Source organism: Salmo salar, chromosome ssa26 (assembly GCF_905237065.1).
Source record: "Salmo salar chromosome ssa26, Ssal_v3.1, whole genome shotgun sequence".
NCBI classification, from domain to species: Eukaryota; Metazoa; Chordata; class Actinopteri; order Salmoniformes; family Salmonidae; genus Salmo; species Salmo salar.
Window position 1 is genome coordinate 51382126 of NC_059467.1, and position 21684 is coordinate 51403809.

At 47.4% G+C, this 21684-nt stretch overlaps 1 protein-coding gene across 1 annotated transcript in view; it reads right to left on the reverse strand.

Annotated features, from left to right (window-relative positions):
- Nucleotides 1–319: 319 nt before the first annotated feature.
- Nucleotides 320–21684, reverse strand: part of LOC106594819 (corticosteroid 11-beta-dehydrogenase isozyme 2) — a 46981-nt gene continuing 25616 nt past the window's right edge. The window contains exons 2-5 of the mRNA XM_045708268.1: nt 17149–17361; nt 10184–10369; nt 6115–6252; nt 320–1744 (exon numbers count right to left, since the gene is read on the reverse strand). Of these exons, the coding sequence (XP_045564224.1) occupies nt 1332–1744; nt 6115–6252; nt 10184–10369; nt 17149–17361 (950 nt within the window). The 3' untranslated portion in view covers nt 320–1331. The remainder of the gene's footprint in view (nt 1745–6114; nt 6253–10183; nt 10370–17148; nt 17362–21684) is intronic.

Consider the following 21684-nt stretch of genomic DNA (forward strand, 5'->3'; position numbering starts at 1 on the left):
CCCTCTCCTCTCCCCTCCCCTTTCTTTCATCTCTCCTCTTCTCCCCCCTTTCTTTCATCTCTCCTCTCCTCTCCTCTCCTCTCCTCTCCCTCTCCTCTCCTCTCCTCTCCTCTCTCCTCTCCTCTCCTCTCCTCTCCTCTCCTCTCCTCTCCTCTCCTCTCCTCTCCTCTCCTCTCCTCTCCTCTCCTCTCCTCTCCTCTCCTCCTCTCCTCTCCTCTCCTCTCCTCTCCTCTCTCCTCTCCTCTCCTCTCCTCTCCTCTCCTCTCCTCTCCTCTCCTCTCCTCTCTCCTCTGATTGCTGAGACAAGAGACAACAAAAATATTTTAAAAAGTCAACTTTTAATATTACCAAAGTTAGGTGAACAATGTTGTGAAAAATGTACATTATTTTAACAATATTTTTAACAATATTTTTTATTGTAAAATTCACAGTTTCAGTGATTCATGAAATAAAACTGGCATAGCGACTCTGATTGAAGAAGAACATTCAGTGGAGTGAAAAATACAATATAAAGAGACGCACAACGACGACGAACTGTTCAAATTAAAAATAACATCAGCAAATATAATTGAACATCTATAAGATCCTTGAATCCAGGTCCTCTGTGGTGATGTGACAGACTGGTGTATTTCCAGGTCCTCTGTGGTGATGTGACAGACTGGTGTATTTCCAGGTCCTCTGTGGTGATGTGACAGACTGGTGTATTTCCAGGTCCTCTGTGGTGATGTGACAGACTGGTGTATTTCCAGGTCCTCTGTGGTGATGTGACAGACTGGTGTATTTCCAGGTCCTCTGTGGTGATGTGACAGACTGGTGTATTTCCAGGTCCTCTGTGGTGCCAGCCATGTTGATGCCAGCCATGTTGATGCCAGCCGTGTTGGTGCCAGCCGTGTTGATGCCAGCCGTGTTTGTGCCAGCCGTGTTGGTGCCAGCCGTGTTGGTGCCAGCCGTGTTTGTGCCAGCCGTGTTGGTGCCAGCCGTGTTAATGCCAGCCGTGTTGGTGCCAGCCGTGTTGGTGCCAGCCGTGTTGGTGCCAGCCGTGTATTAAGGTGCTAACATGGCGTCGGTTCTAAAAGTTGTGCCGAACTCTCTAAATATATGTCTCTGTGTGCCAGCTATGTTGGTGTCTGTCCGTTCACCAGGAGGGGAAGCCACTCAAATACATCTTCAATGAGCCCTTCAATATGAAAACCAAATGTAAAACCACAATATTCAAACAGAAATAGACAACGACACTATGAGCGTGTGTTTTAACCTGACGTAAGTGGTCCTACAGCTTCCACTTTTTTGTTTGTTTTTTCACCTCAAAAACAAACACACATCTCATTGTTTTACTTCTTTATCTTCTCCGCGTTGTTATTGTTGTTATTGTTGTTGTTGTTGTTGAGGCTGCCGTTGAGACCGTTCTCTTTCCTCAGCGCTCGGGGGATGATCTTCTTCTGGACAAACAGTCTCTGGAGGAACTTGTCTGAGAGCCTCAGAGGGAAATAACTGTAAATGAAGTACATGAGGCCCACGCCGGGCCCAGCGTAATATCGGACCAGGGGCCGGGGGGAGAGCAGCGCCTCGCTGACGGTGTTGACGACTGGCGACAGGTCCTCGTTAGCCGACTGGGCGAAGCGCTGGAAGAGGTCCTTGGTCTCACGGGTGTAGTCCTCCCCGTACTCCTCCAGCAGGCCTGCGGACAGGTTGTGGATCAGGGTCTTGTACTGACGCTCCCAGTACTCCTGGTTACTAGACTGACCTGGGATCAGAAGATATAGAGGGTTTGAGTTAACGTCGAGTTTCCCTTACACCTTAGGTTCTCTATCTTATTCCAGTACTCCTGGTTACTGGACTGACCTGGGATCAGAATATATAAAGGACTGAGTTAGTTTGAATTTAGATCATGATTTAATACATAGGTAAGAGCAATACATAATATTTGCTGCTAATAACATGTTAATAAGGTGCTAATAACATGCTAATAAGGTGCTAATAACATACTAATAAGGCGCTAATAACATGCTAATACGGTGCTAATAACATGCTAATAAGGTGCTAATAACATGCTAATAGGGTGCTAATAACATGCTAATAAGGTAATAATAACATGCTAATAACATGCTAATACGGTGCTAATAACATGCTAATAATATGTAAATATGTTAGTCTAGTTCCACACATGGCGAGCCAATCAGAAGAGACAGATTGAGGTCCACCATGTGGTCACTCTACAATAAATGGGATGTAATTACACACTATTATATCATCGTTGCTGCTATTAGCATAAAATAAAGTTTGTAACATGTAAAAATGTTTGTCTTGGTTCACAAATGGTGATCGGCATAATGAGTGTATGAATAAATAATTACACTGTTACTACCAATCAAGATCACATGCGACAGCTGCACTTCCTGTGTTGTTCTGTAGGGATATCCATCTATCCCAGTCTAATACCACCAGACATATCTACATGGACTATATACAGGTCTGTGTTGTTCTGTAGCGATATCCATCTATCCCAGTCTAATACCACCAGACATATCTACATGGACTATATACAGGTCTGTGTTGTTCTGTAGGGATATCCATCTATCCCAGTCTAATACCACCAGACATATCTACATGGACTATATACAGGTCTGTGTTGTTCTGTAGGGATATCCATCTATCCCAGTCTAATACCACCAGACATATCTACATGGACTATATACAGGTCTGTGTTGTTCTGTAGGGATATCCATCTATCCCAGTCTAATACCACCAGACATATCTACATGGACTATATACAGGTCTGTGTTGTTCTGTAGCGATATCCATCTATCCCAGTCTAATACCACCAGACATATCTACATGGACTATATACAGGTCTGTGTTGTTCTGTAGCGATATCCATCTATCCCAGTCTAATACCACCAGACATATCTACATGGACTATATACAGGTCTGTGTTGTTCTGTAGGAATATCCATCTATCCCAGTCTAATACCACCAGACATATCTACATGGACTATATACAGGTCTGTGGTTTCCATACTACTCTAGAGGATAGAGTGTGAACCGCCCTGCGGTCAGGAAAACGCTGGCAGACAGCTAGTTGTACATGAATAAGATCAGGGACCAGTATTCACACACCACGACAATAAACAGCTACATAAATAAAGATAAAATATCAGAGGAATCAAATTGCATGTTTAAAAACCTTAACTGCCTAAAACACGTGGGTGTTTGAAAGGGGACCTTATTTCATGTTTATTTTCTAGATCTTTTAAAGCTCCCATCTCTCTTTTTCCACTTTGTTTTAGTACGCTGCTATGGCCGTCGTCAGAAGATTAGAGTGAGAATGACAGGATGAAGTTTGTCCTGTATGGGGTTTCCACTCCTCTAGTCCCCATCCCATCTAGCATCTCTCTGGTGTTAGTCCCCATCCCATCTAGCATCTCTCTGGTGTTAGTCCCCATCCCATCTAGCATCTCTCTGGTGTTAGTCCCCATCCCATCTAGCATCTCTCTGGTGTTAATCCCCATCCCATCTAGCATCTCTCTGGTGTTAGTCCCCATCCCATCTAGCATCTCTCTGGTGTTAGTCCCCATCCCATCTAGCATCTCCCTGGTGTTAGTCCCCATCCCATCTAGCATCTCCCTGGTGTTAGTCCCCATCCCATCTAGCATCTCTCTGGTGTTAGTCCCCATCCTATCTAGCATCTCTCTGGTGTTAGTCCCCATCCCATCTAGCATCTCCGTGGTGTTAGTCCCCATCCCATCTAGCATCTCTCTGGTGTTAATCCCCATCCCATCTAGCATCTCTCTGGTGTTAATCCCCATCCCATCTAGCATCTCTCTGGTGTTAGTCCCCATCCCATCTAGCATCTCTCTGGTGTTAGTCCCCATCCCATCTAGCATCTCCCTGGTGTTAGTCCCCATCCCATCTAGCATCTCTCTGGTGTTAGTCCCCATCCCATCTAGCATCTCCCTGGTGTTAGTCCCCATCCCATCTAGCATCTCCCTGGTGTTAGTCCCCATCCCATCTCTCTGGTGTTAGTCCCCATCCCATCTAGCATCTCTCTGGTGTTAGTCCCCATCCCATCTAGCATCTCTCTGGTGTTAATCCCCATCCCATCTAGCATCTCTCTGGTGTTAGTCCCCATCCCATCTAGCATCTCTCTGGTGTTAGTCCCCATCCCATCTAGCATCTCCCTGGTGTTAGTCCCCATCCCATCTAGCATCTCCCTGGTGTTAGTCCCCATCCCATCTAGCATCTCTCTGGTGTTAGTCCCCATCCTATCTAGCATCTCTCTGGTGTTAGTCCCCATCCCATCTAGCATCTCTCTGGTGTTAGTCCCCATCCTATCTAGCATCTCTCTGGTGTTAGTCCCCATCCCATCTAGCATCTCCGTGGTGTTAGTCCCCATCCCATCTAGCATCTCCCTGGTGTTAGTCCCCATCCCATCTAGCATCTCTCTGGTGTTAGTCCCCATCCTATCTAGCATCTCTCTGGTGTTAGTCCCCATCCCATCTAGCATCTCCGTGGTGTTAGTCCCCATCCCATCTAGCATCTCCCTGGTGTTAGTCCCCATCCCATCTAGCATCTCCCTGGTGTTAGTCCCCATCCTATCTAGCATCTCTCTGGTGTTAGTCCCCATCCCATCTAGCATCTCTCTGGTGTTAGTCCCCATCCCATCTCTCTGGTGTTAGTCCCCATCCCATCTAGCATCTCTCTGGTGTTAGTCCCCATCCCATCTAGCATCTCTCTGGTGTTAGTCCCCATCCCATCTAGCATCTCTCTGGTGTTAGTCCCCATCCCATCTAGCATCTCTCTGGTGTTAGTCCCCATCCCATCTCTCTGGTGTTAGTCCCCATCCCATCTAGCATCTCTCTGGTGTTAGTCCCCATCCCATCTAGCATCTCTCTGGTGTTAGTCCCCATCCCATCTAGCATCTCTCTGGTGTTAGTCCCCATCCTATCTAGCATCTCTCTGGTGTTAGTCCCCATCCCATCTAGCATCTCTCTGGTGTTAATCCCCATCCCATCTCTCTGGTGTTAGTCCCCATCCCATCTAGCATCTCTCTGGTGTTAGTCCCCATCCCATCTAGCATCTCTCTGGTGTTAGTCCCCATCCCATCTAGCATCTCTCTGGTGTTAGTCCCCATCCCATCCAGCATCTCTCTGGTGTTAGTCCCCATCCCATCTAGCATCTCTCTGGTGTTAGTCCCCATCCCATCTCTCTGGTGTTAGTCCCCATCCCATCTAGCATCTCCCTGGTGTTAGTCCCCATCCCATCTAGCATCTCTCTGGTGTTAGTCCCCATCCTATCTAGCATCTCTCTGGTGTTAGTCCCCATCCCATCTAGCATCTCTCTGGTGTTAATCCCCATCCCATCTCTCTGGTGTTAGTCCCCATCCCATCTAGCATCTCTCTGGTGTTAGTCCCCATCCCATCTAGCATCTCTCTGGTGTTAGTCCCCATCCCATCTAGCATCTCTCTGGTGTTAGTCCCCATCCCATCTAGCATCTCTCTGGTGTTAGTCCCCATCCCATCTAGCATCTCTCTGGTGTTAGTCCCCATCCCATCTAGCATCTCTCTGGTGTTAGTCCCCATCCCATCTCTCTGGTGTTAGTCCCCATCCCATCTAGCATCTAGGGCTTGGTGGTGGAGAGAGAGAGAGAGGGAAGGTGAACCTGGTTGCATTGTGTTGGATGTGACAACTTTTTGCATATTCCCCTGCCCTGACCCCCATTCATATCCACTGTGTGTTACACCCAAACCCTTCCCCCTGCTCCCCCATGTTCCCCTCACCTATCTAGTATGAGAAGAGTAGAATGGTGGACGCGAGAACACTAACCTCTAACCTCTGACCCTCACCTGTCTTGTATGAGGATGGCAGTATGGTGGACACTTTGACCCCCCAGGGTTCCAGCTATAACCCTAACCCCTAACCTCTGACCTTTAACCCTCACCTGTCTTGTATGAGGATGGCAGTATGGTGGACACTTTGACCCCCCAGGGTTCCAGCTATAACCCTAACCTCTGACCTTTAACCCTCACCTGTCTTGTATGAGGATGGCAGTATGGTGGACACTTTGACCCCCCAGGGTTCCAGCTATAACCCTAACCTCTGACCTTTAACCCTCACCTGTCTTGTATGAGGATGGCAGTATGGTGGACACTTTGACCCCCCAGGGTTCCATTTCATGGCGCAGTGTGTTGATGAACAGGTTGAGAGCTGCCTTGGAGGCTCCGTATGCTGCTAGGCAGGGGAACGGCTGCTCTCCTGGAGGGAGGGAGGGAGGGAGGGAGGGAGGGAGGGAGGGAGGGAGGGAGGGAGGGAGGGAGGGAGGGAGACAGAGAGACAGAGAGACAGAGAGAGAGAGAGAGAGAGAGAGAGAGACAGAGAGAGACAGAGAGAGACAGAGAGAGAGAGACAGAGAGAGACAGAGAGAGAGAGAGACCACAACGTCAGTATTTTATATATCTAAATAGATATTTGTTTCAGAGGGTTGAAGGGACTGGGATGTAACTTTCCCCACTATTGTTTATCCTATTTACACGTGTTAACTATTTCCTCTAGTCATATCACGTTCTAATATCTTAATAGTATTGATAAAATGTAACTTACGCACTTTGCCCTTCGATTAATGTTTATTTTTATATGGACAACATTAAAAAACACCAGTAAAGATAAGAAAAGAACACTGATTCCTACATATTAAAATACATGTCAGTAAAGATTTTTAAAAAATATATATTTTACCAGGTAAGTTGACTGAGAAACACGTTCTCATTTACAGCAACAACCTGGGGAATAGTTACAGGGGAGAGGAGGGGGATGAATGAGCCAATTGGAAGCTGGGGTTGATTAGGTGGCCATCTTGGGAATTTAGTCAGGACACCAGGGTTAACACCCCTACTCTTACGATAAACGCAATGGGATCTTTAATGACCTCAGAGAGTCAGGACACCCGTTTAACGTCCCATCTGAAAGTAGGCACCCTACACAGGGCATTTTATTTTAGACCAGAGGAAAGAGTGCCTCCTACTGGCCCTCCAACACCACTTCCAGCAGCATCTGGTCTCCCATCCAGGGACTGACCAGGACCAACCCTGCTTAGCTTCAGAGGTCATATTGTTCCTGGAGCTGCAGTAATACCACTCAATCACTACCCTGGGGCATTGGGATATTTTTTAGACCAGAGGAAAGAGTACCTCCTACTGGCCCTCCAACACCACTTCCAGCAACATCTGGTCTCCCATCCAGGGACCAACCAAGACCAACCCTGCTTAGCTTCAGAGGAAAGCCAGCAGTGGGATGCAGGGTGGTATGCTGCTGGCCAGCTGGACGCTGGTTCATCCATATTAAAATATGCGTCAGCTCTTCCTTCAGGCTATGAGAGATATGTTTATAAAACATCATGTCACTGCTGTCAGCCCATAAACTCTCCTAACCTGTCTGAGACCCCTAATGGCACCCTATTCCCTAGGTATCTCTCCAGGAACAGGGTTGGAGAGCCCTGCCCTATAGGAGGGTATCTCTCCAGGAACAGGGTTGGAGAGCCCTGCCCTAGAGGAGGGTATCTCTCCAGGAACAGGGTTGGAGAGCCCTGCTCTATAGGAGGGTATCTCTCCAGGAACAGGGTGGGAGAGCCCTGCCCTATAGGAGGGTATCTCTCCAGGAACAGGGTTGGAGAGCCCTGCCCTAGAGGAGGGTATCTCTCCAGGAACAGGGTGGGAGAGCCCTGCCCTAGAGGAGGGTATCTCTCCAGGAACAGGGTTGGAGAGCCCTGCTCTATAGGAGGGTATCTCTCCAGGAACAGGGTGGGAGAGCCCTGCCCTATAGGAGGGTATCTCTCCAGGAACAGGGTGGGAGAGCCCTGCCCTATAGGAGGGTATCTCTCCAGGAACAGGGTGGGAGAGCCCTGCCCTATAGGAGGGTATCTCTCCAGGAACAGGGTGGGAGAGCCCTGCCCTATAGGAGGGTATCTCTCCAGGAACAGGGTTGGAGAGCCCTGCCCTAGAGGAGGGTATCTCTCCAGGAACAGGGTTGGAGAGCCCTGGTGTAGGGAGACAGCGGTCATTTAGGAGGAATACACTGACGTACAGAATGTTATGTACCGACACCACCACCATGACATTGATTATGACAGGGTAGTAATCCACCGTGACATTCATTATGACAGGGTAGTAATCCACCGTGACATTCATTATGACAGGGTAGTAATCCACCATGACATTCATTATGACAGGGTAGTAATCCACCGTGACATTCATTATGACAGGGTAGTAATCCACCATGACATTCATTATGACAGGGTAGTAATCCACCGTGACATTCATTATGACAGGGTAGTAATCCACCATGACATTCATTATGACAGGGTAGTAATCCACCATGACATTCATTATGACAGGGTAGTAATCCACCGTGACATTCATTATGACAGGGTAGTAATCCACCATGACATTCATTATGACAGGGTAGTAATCCACCATGACATTCATTATGACAGGGTAGTAATCCACCATGACATTCATTATGACAGGGTAGTAATCCACCATGACATTCATTATGACAGGGTAGTAATCCACCGTGACATTCATTATGACAGGGTAGTAATCCACCATGACATTCATTATGACAGGGTAGTAATCCACCATGACATTCATTATGACAGGGTAGTAATCCACCATGACATTCATTATGACAGGGTAGTAATCCACCGTGACATTCATTATGACAGGGTAGTAATCCACCATGACATTCATTATGACAGGGTAGTAATCCACCGTGACATTCATTATGACAGGGTAGTAATCCACCGTGACATTCATTATGACAGGGTAGTAATCCACCGTGACATTCATTATGACAGGGTAGTAATCCACCATGACATTCATTATGACAGGGTAGTAATCCACCGTGACATTCATTATGACAGGGTAGTAATCCACCATGACATTCATTATGACAGGGTAGTAATCCACCGTGACATTCATTATGACAGGGTAGTAATCCACCATGACATTCATTATGACAGGGTAGTAATCCACCATGACATTCATTATGACAGGGTAGTAATCCACCATGACATTCATTATGACAGGGTAGTAATCCACCATGACATTCATTATGACAGGGTAGTAATCCACCGTGACATTCATTATGACAGGGTAGTAATCCACCATGACATTCATTATGACAGGGTAGTAATCCACCATGACATTCATTATGACAGGGTAGTAATCCACCATGACATTCATTATGACAGGGTAGTAATCCACCATGACATTCATTATGACAGGGTAGTAATCCACCATGACATTCATTATGACAGGGTAGTAATCCACCATGACATTCATTATGACAGGGTAGTAATCCACCATGACATTCATTATGACAGGGTAGTAATCCACCATGACATTCATTATGACAGGGTAGTAATCCACCGTGACATTCATTATGACAGGGTAGTAATCCACCGTGACATTCATTATGACAGGGTAGTAATCCACCATGACATTCATTATGACAGGGTAGTAATCCACCATGACATTCATTATGACAGGGTAGTAATCCACCGTGACATTCATTATGACAGGGTAGTAATCCACCGTGACATTCATTATGACAGGGTAGTAATCCACCATGACATTCATTATGACAGGGTAGTAATCCACCATGACATTCATTTTGACAGGGTAGTAATCCACCGTGACATTCATTATGACAGGGTAGTAATCAGTTTAACCACATGGTAGGACACAACGACACGCTTTTGATCGGAGGCATTGATTGTAACATAATGTTGTGTTTATATCAAAACCAGACGTGTTTAAACCCTGAACGTTGTGTTTATATCAAAACCAGACGTGTTTAAACCCTGAACGTTGTGTTTATATCAAAACCAGACGTGTTTAAACCCTGAACGTTGTGTTTATATCAAAACCAGACGTGTTTAAACCCTGAACGTTGTGTTTATATCAAAACCAGACGTGTTTAAACCCTGAACGTTGTGATGAGACAATATGGGAGGTGTGTCTATGAGTATGTGGTGAATTGTATTTCTGAGTGTGTGTGTGTGTGTGTGTGTGTGTGTGTGTGTGTGTGTGTGTGTGTGTGTGTGTGTGTGTGTGTGTGTGTGTGTGTGTGTGTGTGTGTGTGTGTGTGTGTGTGTGTGTGTGTGTGTGTGTGTGTGGTTATCACCCACCTGCGGGACTGGAGATAGTGATGACACGTCCCTTGGCCTGACGCAGCAGAGGCAGGAATGTCTTGGTGACGTTCAGAGTCCCAAAGAAGTTAACCTCCATACAGCCACGGTAGTCAGACATCAGAGACAACTCTGCATCCCCAAAGTTAACACATACTCCTGCATTATTCACCAAGCCCCACAGACCTAGAGATAGAGAGACAGAGAGAGACAGAGAGAGAGAGAGAGACAGAGAGAGAGAGAGAGAGACAGAGATAGAGAGAGACAGAGACACAGAGACACAGAGAGACAGCGAGACAGAGAGACAGAGAGACAGAGATAGAGAGAGAGAGAGAGAGAGACAGACAGATAGACAGATAGACAGATAGATAGAGAGACAGAGAGAGAGAGAGAGACAAAGAGAGAGAGAGAGAGACAGAGATTTAGCTTGAGCACCATCATCTTCAACATACATATCAATGAATTGACGAGGGCGCTAGAACATTCCTCAGCACCCTACTAGAATCTGAAGTCAAATGTCTACTGATGATCTGATGCTTCTGTCCCCAACCAAGGAGGGCCTACAGCAGCACCTAGATCTTCTGCACAGATTCTGACAGACCTGGGCCCTGACAGACCTGGGCCCTGACAGACCTGGGCCCTGACAGACCTGGGCCCTGTCAGACCTGGGCCCTGACAGACCTGGGCCCTGCCAGACCTGGGCCCTGACAGACCTAGACCCTGACAGACCAGGGCCCTGACAGACCTGGGCCCTGACAGATCTGGGCCCTGACAGTAAATCTCAGTGAGACCAAAATAATGATGTTCCAAAAAGGTCCAGTTACCAGGACCACGAATACAAATTCCATCTAGACACCGTCGCCCTAGAGCACACAAAAAACTATACATACCTCGACCTAAACATCAGCGCCACAGGTAACTTCCACAAAGCTGTGAACGATCTGAGAGACAAGGCAAGAAGGGCCTTCTACGCCATCAAAGGAACATAAAATTTGACATCCCAATTAGGATCTGGCTAAAAAATACTTGAATCAGTTCTAGAACCCATTGCCCTTTATGGTTGTGAGGTCTGGGGTCCGCTCACCAACCAAGAATTCACAAAATGGGACAAACACCAAATTGAGACTCCGCATGAAGAATTCTGCAAAAATATCCTTTGTGTACAACGTAGAACACCAAATAATGCAGAGCAGAATTAGGCCGATACCCGCTAATTATCAACATTCAGAAAAGAGACGTTAAATTCTACAACCACCTAAAAGGAAGCGATTCCCAAACCTTCCATAACAAAGCCATCACCTACAGAGAGATTAACCCGGAGAAGAGTCCCCTAAGCAAGCTGGTCCTGGAGCTCAGTTCACAAACACAAACAGATCTACAGATCTACTATAAACTCCCAGATCTACTGGGTGAAATACCACAGTGTTCCATCACAGCAGCAAGATGTGTGACCTGTTGCCACAAGAAAAGGTCAACCAGTGAAGAACAAACACCATTGTAAATACAACCCATATTTATGTTGATTTATTTTTGTACTTTAACTATTTGCACATCGTTACAACACCGAATATATACATAATATGACATATGAAATGTCTTTATTCTTTTGGAACTTTTGTCAGTGTAAATGTTTACTGTTTGATAATTAATATACACCAGGATATATTAGGAGAGAGAGAGAGAGAGAGAGAGAGAGAGAGAGAGAGAGAGAGAGACTAGAGAGAGAGAGGCTGGTACACCAGGATCTAAATACTGCCGGTATAAATAAATGTTAATCCCAGAGAATAAAGCATGTGGTTTTAGCACCTGGCTCTGTGGTGAGTGGACTGTTTACAGCCCAGTGAAACATGCAGCTGACCCTTGACTCCCAGCCAACCCCCACACAGCCCACCCAGGAGACAGAGTGTGTAGGAGTTTGACCTTTAATTCAAGTTCTTTGATTACATCCTCCTCTGACACACACACACACACACACACACACACACACACACACACACACACACACACACACACACACACACACACACACACACAAAACACACTAGTGTTTGCATACAAACAAGCCCACACACCACACACACACACACACACACACACACACACACACACACACACACACACACACACACACACACACACACACACACACACACACACACACACACACACACACACACACACACACACACACACTCACCTTAAATTACTTTTAACAAGTAAACAAAATTCAGCTGGTATTTACAGTATGTTGCCTCACATTTTCTCCCTCCCTCCCTCCCTCCCTCCCTCCCTCCCTCCTCCCTCCCTCCCTCCCTCCCTCCCTCCCTCCCTCCCTCCCTCCCTCCCTCCTCCCTCCCTCCCCTCCCTCCCTCCCTCCCTCCCTCCCTCCCTCCCTCCCTCCCTCCCTCCTCCCTCCCTCCCTCCCTCCCTCCCTCCCTCTCTATCTCCCTCCCCTCCCTCCCTCCCTCCCTCTCTATCTCCCTCTCTATCTCCCTCCCTCCCTCCCTCCCTCTCTATCTCCCTCCCTCCCTCCCTCCCTCTCTATCTCCCTCTCTATCTCCCTCCCTCCCTCCCTCCCTCTCTATCTCCCTCCCTCCCTCCCTCCCTCCTCCCTCCCTCCCTCCCTCCCTCCCTCTCTATCTCCCTCTCCTCCCTCCCTCCCTCCCTCCCTCCTCCCTCCCTCCCTCCCTCCCTCCCTCCCTCCCTCCCTCCCTCCCTCCCTCCCTCCCTCCTCTCTATCTCCCTCCCTCCCCTCCCTCCCCTCCCTCCCTCCCTCCCTCTTCTCCCTCCCTCCCCTCCCTCCCTCCCTCCCTCCCTCCCTCCCTATCTATCTCTCTCTGAGGACACGCTCTTTGTGCCTGATTAGATGGGGTGTCATTAGGTCATTAGGTCATTATACCATATAGGAGATGGGGTGTCATTAGGTCATTAGGTCAGTGTACCATATAGGAGATAGGGTGTCATTAGGTCAGTGTACCATATAGGAGATAGGGTGTCATTAGGTCATTGTACCATATAGGAGATGGGGTGTCATTAGGTCATTAGGTCAGTGTACCATATAGGAGATAGGGTGTCATTAGGTCAGTATACCATATAGGAGATAGGGTGTCATTAGGTCATTATACCATATAGGAGATAGGGGGTCATTAGGTCAGTATACCATATAGGAGATAGGGGGTCATTAGGTCAGTGTACCATATAGGAGATGGGGTGTCATTAGGTCAGTGTACCATATAGGAGATGGGGTGTCATTAGGTCAGTATACCATATAGGAGATGGGGTGTCATTAGGTCAGTGTACCATATAGGAGATGGGGGGTCATTAGGTCAGTGTACCATATAGGAGATAGGGGGTCATTAGGTCAGTGTACCATATAGGAGATGGGGTGTCATTAGGTCAGTATACCATATAGGAGATAGGGGGTCATTAGGTCAGTATACCATATAGGAGATAGGGGGTCATTAGGTCAGTGTACCATATAGGAGATAGGGTGTCATTAGGTCAGTATACCATATAGGAGATAGGGTGTCATTAGGTCAGTATACCATATAGGAGATAGGGTGTCATTAGGTCAGTGTACCATATAGGAGATAGGGTGTCATTAGGTCAGTATACCATATAGGAGATAGGGTGTCATTAGGTCAGTATACCATATAGGAGATAGGGGGTCATTAGGTCAGTATACCATATAGGAGATAGGGGGTCATTAGGTCAGTGTACCATATAGGAGATGGGGTGTCATTAGGTCAGTATACCATATAGGAGATGGGGTGTCATTAGGTCAGTATACCATATAGGAGATAGGGTGTCATTAGGTCAGTGTACCATATAGGAGATAGGGGGTCATTAGGTCAGTGTACCATATAGGAGATAGGGTGTCATTAGGTCAGTATACCATATAGGAGATAGGGTGTCATTAGGTCAGTATACCATATAGGAGATAGGGTGTCATTAGGTCAGTATACCATATAGGAGATAGGGTGTCATTAGGTCAGTGTACCATATAGGAGATAGGGTGTCATTAGGTCAGTATACCATATAGGAGATAGGGTGTCATTAGGTCAGTGTACCATATAGGAGATGGGGGGTCATTAGGTCAGTATACCATATAGGAGATAGGGTGTCATTAGGTCAGTGTACCATATAGGAGATAGGGTGTCATTAGGTCAGTATACCATATAGGAGATAGGGTGTCATTAGGTCAGTGTACCATATAGGAGATGGGGGGTCATTAGGTCAGTGTACCATATAGGAGATAGGGGGTCATTAGGTCAGTATACCATATAGGAGATAGGGTGTCATTAGGTCAGTGTACCATATAGGAGATGGGGTGTCATTAGGTCAGTACACCATATAGGAGATAGGGTGTCATTAGGTCAGTATACCATATAGGAGATAGGGGGTCATTAGGTCAGTATACCATATAGGAGATAGGGTGTCATTAGGTCAGTATACCATATAGGAGATGGGGTGTCATTAGGTCAGTATACCATATAGGAGATAGGGGGTCATTAGGTCAGTGTACCATATAGGAGATGGGGTGTCATTAGGTCAGTGTACCATATAGGAGATGGGGTGTCATTAGGTCAGTATACCATATAGGAGATGGGGTGTCATTAGGTCAGTGTACCATATAGGAGATGGGGGGTCATTAGGTCAGTGTACCATATAGGAGATAGGGGGTCATTAGGTCAGTGTACCATATAGGAGATGGGGTGTCATTAGGTCAGTATACCATATAGGAGATGGGGTGTCATTAGGTCAGTATACCATATAGGAGATAGGGTGTCATTAGGTCAGTGTACCATATAGGAGATAGGGGGTCATTAGGTCAGTGTACCATATAGGAGATAGGGTGTCATTAGGTCAGTATACCATATAGGAGATAGGGTGTCATTAGGTCAGTATACCATATAGGAGATAGGGTGTCATTAGGTCAGTGTACCATATAGGAGATAGGGTGTCATTAGGTCAGTATACCATATAGGAGATAGGGTGTCATTAGGTCAGTGTACCATATAGGAGATGGGGGGTCATTAGGTCAGTACACCATATAGGAGATAGGGTGTCATTAGGTCAGTATACCATATAGGAGATAGGGGGTCATTAGGTCAGTATACCATATAGGAGATAGGGTGTCATTAGGTCAGTATACCATATAGGAGATGGGGTGTCATTAGGTCAGTGTACCATATAGGAGATAGGGTGTCATTAGGTCAGTGTACCATATAGCAGATAGGGGGTCATTAGGTCAGTATACCATATAGGAGATAGGGTGTCATTAGGTCAGTATACCATATAGGAGATAGGGTGTCATTAGGTCAGTATACCATATAGGAGATAGGGTGTCATTAGGTCAGTATACCATATAGGAGATAGGGTGTCATTAGGTCAGTATACCATATAGGAGATAGGGTGTCATTAGGTCAGTATACCATATAGGAGATAGGGGGTCATTAGGTCAGTATACCATATAGGAGATAGGGTGTCATTAGGTCAGTGTACCATATAGGAGATAGGGTGTCATTAGGTCAGTGTACCATATAGGAGATAGGGTGTCATTAGGTCAGTATACCATATAGGAGATAGGGGGTCATTAGGTCAGTATACCATATAGGAGATAGGGTGTCATTAGGTCAGTGTACCATATAGGAGATAGGGGGTCATTAGGTCAGTATACCATATAGGAGATAGGGTGTCATTAGGTCAGTATACCATATAGGAGATAGGGGGTCATTAGGTCAGTATACCATATAGGAGATAGGGGGTCATTAGGTCAGTATACCATATAGGAGATAGGGTGTCATTAGGTCAGTGTACCATATAGGAGATAGGGTGTCATTAGGTCAGTATACCATATAGGAGATAGGGTGTCATTAGGTCAGTATACCATATAGGAGATAGGGTGTCATTAGGTCAGTGTACCATATAGGAGATAGGGTGTCATTAGGTCAGTGTACCATATAGGAGATAGGGTGTCATTAGGTCAGTGTACCATATAGGAGATAGGGTGTCATTAGGTCAGTGTACCATATAGGAGATGGGGTGTCATTAGGTCAGTACACCATATAGGAGATAGGGTGTCATTAGGTCAGTGTACCATATAGGAGATAGGGTGTCATTAGGTCAGTATACCATATAGGAGATAGGGGGTCATTAGGTCAGTATACCATATAGGAGATAGGGTGTCATTAGGTCAGTGTACCATATAGGAGATAGGGTGTCATTAGGTCAGTGTACCATATAGGAGATAGGGGGTCATTAGGTCAGTATACCATATAGGAGATAGGGTGTCATTAGGTCAGTGTACCATATAGGAGATAGGGTGTCATTAGGTCAGTATACCATATAGGAGATGGGGTGTCATTAGGTCAGTATACCATATAGGAGATAGGGTGTCATTAGGTCAGTGTACCATATAGGAGATAGGGGGTCAGTGTACCATATAGGAGATAGGGTGTCATTAGTGATCCACGCTATGACTGTTGTTTGTATGTTCTGGGTGTGTGTTAGTGGTTTGTATCTGTGTGTGTGTGTGTGTGTGTGTGTGTGTGTGTGTGTGTGTGTGTGTGGCTCTTTGGCTGTGTGGCTGTGTGTGTGTGTGTTCCAGCGTCCTTGTATGTATGTGTGTGTGTGTGTGTGGCTGTTTGGCTGTGTGGCTGTGTGTGTGTGTTCCAGCGTCCTTGTGTGTGTGTGTGTGTGTGTGTGTGTGTGTGTGTGTGTGTGTGTGTGTGTGTGTGTGTGTGTGTGTGTGTGTGTGTGTGTGTGTGTGTGTGTGGCTCTTTGGCTGTGTGGCTGTGTGTGTGTGTGTTCCAGCGTCCTTGTATGTGTGTGTGTGTGTGTGTGTGTGTGTGTGTATGTGTGTGTGTGTGTGTGTGTGTGTGTGTGTGTGTGTGTGTGTGTGTGTGTGTGTGTGTGTGTGTGTGTGTGTGTGTGTGTGTGTGTATGGGCCCTACGTGTCTTACCTCTGAGGCCCAGTTTGGCCTTGGTGTCTAGAAGAGCCTGTTGGACCTGCTGTGGCTGGGTGATGTCCACCTGTAGTAGGGTGAGACGAGGGGAGCAGGTCCTCTGGAGCTCCATGGCTCCCTCCCCACACAGATCCAACACCGTGGCAAACACCTGAAAACCCTGGGCGTCCAGACGCCACGCTGCAGCCTTCCCGAAGCCTGTGTCACAGCCTGGTGAGGAAGGAAGGGAGGGAATTACAGGTCATTGACTGGGATACTACTAATCCAAGTCTGGTTCATCAATGAAGAAAATCAAGGGTACTGAAGAGGAGGAGAAGAAGGAGAGAGAGGAGGGAGAGGAGAGAGAGACAGAGAGAGAGAGAGAGAGAGAGAGAGAGAGAGAGAGAGAGAGCGAGAGGGAGAGGAGAGAGAGAGAGAGAGAGAGACAGTGAGAGAGAGAGAGGAGAGAGATAAAGAGAGAGAGAGAGAGAGATAAAGAGAGAGAGAGGAGAGAGAGAGAGAGAGAGAGAGAGAGAGGAGGGAGAGGAGAGAGAGAGACAGAGAGACAGAGAGAGAGAGAGGGAGAGAGAGGATACACTGTCGATTTTTAGCATACATTATGAAATTCTGGAAAGGTAAAAATTGCTTTGTCTTTCCTCTTTGTTTTGGGGTTAATGAACTGATTAATGAACTGATTAATGAACTGATTAATGAACTGATTAATGACTAGAGTAGTACGTGGGGTCACAGTCATTCTGAAATAAGGAAAGTAGTCGGTCACATCTCATTCTACAGTACAACTCAAACCATGACCTGTGGACCCTAGGCAGCCGTCCTCTCACCATAGAAATAGGGATTAGAATTCAGATCAGGTAGTAGAACCTCTATGCTTTCCACACTATCTATGTTCTACAACAACAAAAAGTGTAATGTTATGTTCCACGCTGACATTTTAAAGATCCACAAATACCAGCATGATATTCCAAGAATGATACATGCCGAGGTACCAAACCAAACATTTGGTGAATCGCTTAACAACTATAAAACCACAACACAATACAGAGTTAGAGTTGACAAAGCTTCCTGGGGACATTTGTACTCAAATTTAAAATCACAGATTGGTGGGTTTAAGATTGTGCTCCGTTTGTCTGGATGAAAAAGGGGTTACTCAGTAGGTTAAATGTCATGGGGGGTGTGAAAACATTAGCCTTCCCCATTGGCCTTCCCCATTGGCCTTCCCCATTGGCCTTCCCCATTGGCCTTCCCCATTGGCCTTCCCCATTGGTCTTCCCCATTGGCCTTCCCCATTGGCCTTCCCCATTGGCCTTCCCCATTGGCCTTCCCCATTGGCCTTCCCATTGGCCTTCCCCATTGGCCTTCCCCATTGGCCTTCCCCATTGGCCTTCCCCATTGGCCTTCCCCATTGGCCTTCCCCATTGGCCTTCCCCATTGGCCTTCCCCTGTGGCTCAGTTGGTAGAGCATGGTGTTTGCAATGCCAGCATGGTGTGTGCAACGCCAGGGTTGTGGGTTTGATTCCCACGGGGGGCCAGTACAAGAAAAATTAAATAAAAATAAATAAAAAATGTATGCATTCACTACTGTAAGTTGCTTCAGTTGTGGTAACAGCCACCGTTAGACATCAACTCTCTGTAGTGGTCTATAAAATACATTTGGAAACAGAAGATAACATGCAGGAATGTAGGAACACGTGAAGGAGACAACGCTTTTCATTACTGACTGTTGATTACTGGTTAAACTAGTGAACCTCTAACCGTGGAAGTTGACCATTCACTGAGGGCTGTCGCCTCCCAAATGGCACCCTATTTCAGATATTTAGTGCACTACTCTTAACCGGAGCCCTATATACCCTGGGTAAAAGTAGTGCACTATATATATATATAGGGAATAGGGTGCCGTTTTGGGATGCAAGTCTTAGTGATTGGCTCAGCTCTCATGCAGGACGGTGAAAACAAGACGACTTGTGAACCCAGCCAACCCACATGGTGTGAAGCAATATACAGTACGAGGTTTTCGTCAAAACATACAGAAAAAATATTTCCCCCAAACAAATAGAAGCCATTTGGGACACGTTTTGTAATATAAATATGCGCACGTGTAATTTCTGATACTCACAGAGGGACCTTTCAATCGATTTCAGAAACCACAAGACTCAAAACATTGAACTGGCAGACAGACAGAAACGGATTGGATCCATCTGTGAGTCTGTGTAAGGGATATCTCTGGCCTGAGTCTCAAATGGCACCCTATTCCCTACATAGTGCACTACTTTGGACCAGAGCCCTATGGCACCCTATTCCCTACATAGTGAACTACTTTGGACCAGAGCCCTATGGCACCCTATTCCCTATATATAGTGAACTACTTTAGACCAGAGCCCTATGGCACCCTATTCCCTACATAGTGCACTACTTTGGACCAGAGCCCTATGGGGATAGGGAGCCATCTGAGAGGCAGACGAGGTCTCCTAGTAACAGTTACTACAGCACTAAGAAAGCTGTTGTAAGAGACGCCTCGCCTCGCCAAGCCGCACAGCCTGCCTCGCATCGGCCACATGGCACACTCCTCCTCTTTCACCTTCATCTCCCTCTGTCCCTCTGTCCCTCCTCTCCTTTCACCTGCATCTCCCTCTGTCCCTCTGTCCCTCTGTCCCTCCTCCCCTTTCACCTTCATCTCCCTCTCTCCCTGTCTTCCTCTCTCCCTCTTCCTCTTTCACCTTCATCTCCCTCTCTCCCTGTCTTCCTCTGTCTCTCCTCCTCTTCCTCCTCCTCTTTCACCTTCATCTCCCTCTCTCCCTGTCTTCCTCTGTCTCTCCTCCTCTTCCTCCTCCTCTTTCACCTTCATCTCCCTCTCTCCCTGTCTTCCTCTGTCTCTCCTCCTCTTCCTCCTCCTCTTTCACCTTCATCTCCCTCTCTCCCTGTCTTCCTCTCTCCCTCTTCCTCTTTCACCTGCATCTCCCTCTCTCCCTGTCTTCCTCTCTCCCTCCTCCTCTTTCACCTTCATCTCCCTCTCTCCCTGTCTTCCTCTCTCCCTCCTCCCCTTTCACCTTCATCTCCCTCTCTCCCTGTCTTCCTCTCTCCCTCCTCTCCTTTCACCTTCATCTCCCTCTCTCCCTGTCTTCCTCTGTCTCTCCTCCTCTTCCTCTCCTCTTTCACCTTCATCTCCCTGTCTTCCTCTGTCCCTCCTCTCCTTTCACCTTCATCTTCCTCTCTCCCTGTCTTCCTCTGTCCCTCCTCCTCTTTCACCTTCATCTCCCTCTCTCCCTGTCTTCCTCTCTCCCTCCTCTCCTTTCACCTTCATCTCCCTCTCTCCCTGTCTTCCTCTGTCTCTCCTCCTCTTCCTCTCCTCTTTCACCTTCATCTCCCTGTCTTCCTCTGTCCCTCCTCTCCTTTCACCTTCATCTTCCTCTCTCCCTGTCTTCCTCTGTCCCTCCTCCTCTTTCACCTTCATCTCCCTCTCTCCCTGTCTTCCTCTGTCCCTCCTCTCCTTTCACCTTCATCTCCCTCTCTCCCTGTCTTCCTCTGTCCCTCCTCCTCTTTCACCTTCATCTTCCTCTCTCCCTGTCTTCCTCTATCCCTCCTCCCTTCCTCCTCTCCTTTCTCCTTCATCTTGAGTGAGGAGAGGCACTGAACCGACACACACAGTCTCTGGTGTTAATGACACTTCCATAATCTCCCCTTTCCTCCTCCCTCCTCCTTCCACTCTCTTCTCTCCTCTCTCCTCTCTCCTATTTCCTCTCTCCTCTCTCCTCTCTCCTCCCTCCTCCTTCCTCCCTCATCCTTCCTCCCTCCTCCCTCCTCTCTCCTCTCTCCTCTCTCCTCTCTCCTCCCTCCTCCTTCCTCCCTCATCCTTCCTCCCTCCTCCCTCCTCTCTCCTCTCTCCTCTCTCCTCTCTCCTCTCTCCTCCCTCCTCCTTCCTCCCTCCTCCTTCCTCCCTCCTCCCTCCTCCTTCCACTCTCTTCTCTCCTCTCTCCTCTCTCCTATTTCCTCTCTCCTCTCCTCTCTCCTCCCTCCTCCTTCCTCCCTCATCCTTCCTCCCTCCTCCCTCCTCTCTCCTCTCTCCTCTCTCCTCTCTCCTCTCTCCTCCCTCCTCCTTCTTCCCTCCTCCTTCCTCCCTCCTCCCACCTCCTTCCACTCTCCTCTCTCCTCTCTCCTCTCTCCTCCCTCCTCCTTCCACTCTCCTCTCTCCTCTCTCCTATTTCCTCTCTCCTATTTCCTCTCTCCTCTCTCCTCTCTCCTCCCTCCTCCTTCCTCCCTCCTCCCTCCCTCCTCCTTCCACTCTCCTCTCTCCTCTCTCCTCCCTCCTCCTTCCACTCTCCTCTCTCCTCTCTCCTCTCTCCTATTTCCTCTCTCCTCTCTCCTCTCTCCTCCCCCCCTCCTTCCTCCTCCCTCCTCCTTCCACTCTCCTCTCTCCTCTCTCCTCTCTCCTCTCTCCTATTTCCTCTCTCCTCTCTCCTCTCTCCTCTCTCCTCCCTCCTCCTTCCTCCCTCCTCCTCCCTCCCTTCTCCTCCCTTCCTCCCTCGGATGCTCCTACAA